Genomic DNA, 4,564 nt, shown 5'->3' with positions numbered 1-4,564 from the left:
GAACCGATAGATCTTGAGATTGACGGAGTCGCTGCATGCTCCTTGTAGTAGATGGGCACATCATACCACTGAAAGATTAGCGCTGGAAAACCCGAAATACCACTGAATGGGCACATCTGAACCCAAGTGGGTTGGTTCCATGACAAGGAACTTAACCATCTAAAAGAAGAGTGGACATTTATTGGCATAAAACCAAAGAGTTCTCACATCTGCAACGTATGTACTCAAACAAACGTGGTGTTTGAGTAAATATGAATGATTTCAGGAACACATGATTTAGTATTGCGAGTCGACTGATGTAGTAGGTTGCATTGCATTAGTAACTAACCTTCTCGCATAGAAATACTATCCAAATGGGTCATTCAAAACAACCCAAGTTGCACATACTACTCAATATGAATTTGAAACTCATCAAAATAAAGCATAGTTGTCACTACTCACTGTTAATATAAGTACATAAGGAGTTAATCCGTGTGACCAGCTTGTCAGCATCTACCATCATCAACTGAAGTTGTTGCAGAACATCATATATCTGTTCGAATTGTGCATCTGGACTAGAGCCCGCTTTGAAACATTGTACTTGACCACCAACATCAATCCAGCTATTCCCCATGACTTTATGAGTTCCACTTGAAATCGCAGCATCCCTCAGCTCCGAGGCATTACTCCATTCTTCATTTGCAATGTACATATTTGAGAGTAGAAAAATGGCCGATGCATTATCTGGATTATTCACTAGAAGCCTCTTAGCAAAGCGCTTAGCCATGTCAAGGTTACCATATTTTCTGCAGCCATTAAGCATGGTGCCCAGGATAACAGCATCATGTTTGAAAGGTAAGTTTGAAATGATCTCTTCTGCTTCATCTAACCATCCAGCTCGCGCAAAGAGATCGATAAGGCAAGTGTAGTGCTCTGAAATTGGTTCGATGTGGAAGTCATTAACCATTTGAGTAAAGTAGCTGCAACCTTTTTGGACATCACCAGCATGGCTGCATGCGCTCAGGACACCCACAAAAGTTACTGAGTTTGGGGTGACCGATTCACAATGAAGTCGCATCATTTCATCATACAGCTCAAGAGATCTCGCTGATTGACCATTCTGAGCTAATCCGCATATCATTGCATTCCAAGCTACAATGTCTCTCTGTGGCATGATCTCAAACATTCTTATTGCATCATCCATCTTGGCGCACTTTGAGTACATATCGACAAAACAGCTGGCAGCTATAGGAACGAGTTCTAACCCATGCTTGACAGCAAGAGCATGACACTGCCTCCCACTGCCAAGGTCATTCACATATGCACATGAGCTTACTATGCTCCCAAAGGTGAAGGAATTGGGCGGCATTGCAGCTTTCAGCATCTGGCAAAATATGTCAAAGGCATCAGCCTGGTAACCGCAGGCTGCAAGCCCTGAAATCACAGTGGTCCACGACACAACATCCTTCTCAAGCATAGCATCGAACAGTTTCTTGGCCAAGTCAACGTAACCGCATCTCCCGTACACGTCCAGCAAAGAATTGCATAGAAAAAGATCCCTAAGATACCCAGATTTCAGAATAACTGAGTGTACCTGCATTGCCTCCAGACCTGCAGACCGCTCAGCCAAACCATTCAAGACAGTGGCAAAGGTGAACTCATCAGGCCGAACCCCGCAGCCGGTCATGCTAAGAAACTCCTTCATACACGATCCTGCTTCCCCGGACCTCACACCGCAGTCCAGGAGCACATTCCATGACATCAGATCCCTCAGCGGCATACAATCGAACACCTTGCGTGCATCCTCCATCAGGCCCAGCTCTGCGTACAGCTTGATGAAACCAGTGCCGACGCAGGCGTCCGCGAACACCCCGGCCTTGAGAGCCCGCGAGTGGACCTGACGCGCGGATCCCATGTCAACGCCGCAGCACGGCGAGACGATGGAGTAGGTGAACGCGTCCGGCGCCACGGGGGTGCGCGTCATCTGCAGGAACCTCCGCAGCGCGTCGTGAGCCCGGCCGGCGCGTGCAAGGCCGGATATCGCGGTGTTCCAGGACCAGGAGTCCCTTTCGGGCATCGCGTCTAGCAGGTGCAGGGCGGCGTCGAGGAGGCCGGGGGTCGAGGAGGAGGCGTAGCCCGAGAGGACAGTGTTGTAGGAGACGAGAGTCGGGGACGGCATGAGGTCCAGTAGGTCGCGGGCGTCGGCAAGTGCGCCGCCGCGGGTGTAGGCGCGGAGGAGGAGGTTGCAGCGGTAGGCGTCGCCATGGTGACCGGACTTGAGGAGCGTCGCGTGGAGCTTGCGCGCGTGGAGCAGTGAAAGTGGCGGCGGCATTCATTCAACTGTGGCAATGAGTTATTTTTCACCTTTTTTGAGAAAGCCGAGGAGGTTTTACAAATTTGATCAAAGTTTTTAAGTTTAGCATAAAAAATCAAATCTCAAATGATAAGTGTCAGACACGTGGCACGAAGCAATTTCGTCTTGACGTCCTTATTGATGTTCGATTGAAATGCACACATCACGACGGTCTCGACTCGCCACATCGTCCTTAGAAGCTCGTTCGGGTTGAAGGTGTGTCGCCCGGATGAACCCAGCCACCCCACTACTCTGTCTTCACTTTTTTCCCCCACGCCTTCCTCCTCCCTCCACTCCTTCCCCACTCCGTTGCCCCTCTCCTCCCTCATTCGCCGCCCACGACGACGACGAAGAGAGCGTCGCTGGATGCCGACCGAGATCCTGGGGTCAGGTTCATTGGTGTCCCCATCTCGAAGCTAGAGGGGCGTTCGTGCATGGGCACATCGTCTCGGGGTCGATGATGGGCGGGGCCGTCGACTTCCCCGCGTGTCCAGCAGTGGCCGTGGGATCCACTGGAGGCCGACACCAGTTCATGGGCATGCCCATCTTGAAGCGGGAGGAGTCGTTCATGCGTGACCACATTGTCGCGGGATCGACGGTGGGCGGGGGTCGCCGGCTTCCCCGCACGTCCAGCGGCGACCGTGGTATCCACCGGAGGCCAGTGCCACGGCCTTGGGATCCACGGCGGGGGTCGTCTTCACTTTGCGGGATATAGCCGGAGGGAGGCCGCAACCGGCTTTGAAGGCGCGGGGAAGACCGCCACCGCCCTCTACAGGAATTTTGGGTTAGAATTCGCGTCACGGTCACTGTGTCTCAGAGCTCCGACCTGGAGACCATCCTTAGTATCATCAAGGATTGGGTCAAGCCTCACACCAGCAGTCACGAGCAGCTAGTCGGCTCGAAGAAGGTTGGCCTCATCGCGGCGGCCGCAAGGGTTACGTCACCTGAGCTACGTCATCCGTCGTTACCAAATGTTGCAGATCCGGCACCTCCAAGCACATGTGCGACAGGGATCGCCTCAATCTGAATTTCTAGGATAGAACTCGTCGAGCACTTGAAAGGGAAACAGGTAAAAATATGGCAATCTTAATTTTGTAATCATGTGTATGTATATTGGGAACAGCTGAAAGGCAACATCTGTTCTAGAGAATTGCTCATGTGGATGAATATGCACTTCTGCCCTAGAAATTCAGTTTCTGACATTGTTCGTTTTGATTGGTCACACCTCTGTTTTTGCCACAAATTTTCACTGAAAACTTATGCGTTAACTCTTGTTAGGTACTTGGTCTTGATTGATAACGTATGGTCTACCGCAACCCTAGATCATGGCAATTTAAAGAAAACTTGTTGTTTTAGAACATTGTTAGATAACAACCACTGCAAACCTGGCGACCTCCGCGCGCTGGAGGTGCTCTTCAGGAAGGCCTGGAGGTGGAGGACGAGGTGCCGTAGGCTTCCCAGCCGCGGCCGACGGCTACTCGGTATCGATTGTTTTCCATGTGAAATTCTAAGAACATTTTTGTCCCCTGGTAGTTTTGCCATGGCAAGCCTAATAACAGCGTCAATAAGTCATCACAGTGCCAATTGTAGGTATTAGATCTCCTGCGATTTTATGATAAATATAACGGACATGGCAACTTTGTATGTGCATAGGCAACATTTTTTCTTTTCTTTACAAATCATGGCAACTTGTGTGCACATGAATTTTGGTTTCACCCAATATGCATGTTGTCGCCATTTTTAGTTTATTTACTGTTCGGCATGCAAACTTAGATATGCTTTGCCACGACAACATTTTATTGGGTTGCCATGGCAAACTAAAAATGTGTTTACACGACAACTGTTTTGCCATGACAACTTAAGACGTGTTTCTGCCATGACAAATTATAAGATGTAGTTTGTCCTGGCAAGTTTTGAGTGTTTTTCACATGCCACAACAGCTTTTACAAGTTTAGATGTTTTTCCCACACGCCATTTTAAAACCTGATATTTTTTACCATGGCAAATTAGCAATGCGCCATATTTCAACTTAAGATGTGTTGCCACGGCAACTTTGACAATTCATTAATGTTCACATGGTAAATCCATTATAAAACTATTTTTTCACATACATGACAATTTTGATTAATAAAACACGACAAATTTGAATATGCATTTTGCTATGTCAATTTTTGATCATTTTTTATGTCGTTTCACATACATGGCAATTTTATGATACAAAAGGTGCCAACT

General features: G+C 48.4%; 1 protein-coding gene across 1 annotated transcript; it reads right to left on the bottom strand.

The window, feature by feature from the left end:
* Positions 1-332: 332 nt before the first annotated feature.
* Positions 333-2,324, bottom strand: LOC123086371 (pentatricopeptide repeat-containing protein At2g13600). Its single transcript, XM_044508130.1, has one exon. The coding sequence runs from the start codon at positions 2,309-2,311 to the stop codon at positions 434-436; it is 1,878 nt and encodes a 625-aa protein (XP_044364065.1). The 5' UTR covers positions 2,312-2,324; the 3' UTR covers positions 333-433.
* Positions 2,325-4,564: the final 2,240 nt, after the last annotated feature.

The sequence above is a fragment of the Triticum aestivum genome, chromosome 4A (genome assembly GCF_018294505.1).
Source record: "Triticum aestivum cultivar Chinese Spring chromosome 4A, IWGSC CS RefSeq v2.1, whole genome shotgun sequence".
NCBI lineage: Eukaryota > Viridiplantae > Streptophyta > Magnoliopsida > Poales > Poaceae > Triticum > Triticum aestivum.
The sequence above is the reverse complement of the archived record's forward strand: the minus strand, read 5'-3'. Positions and strand labels throughout refer to the sequence as shown.

Bases quoted from the DNA above. Each gene is read 5' to 3' on its own strand.
- LOC123086371 (XM_044508130.1), bottom strand. From the start codon at position 2,311: ATGCCGCCGCCACTTTCACTGCTCCACGCGCGCAAGCTCCACGCGACG.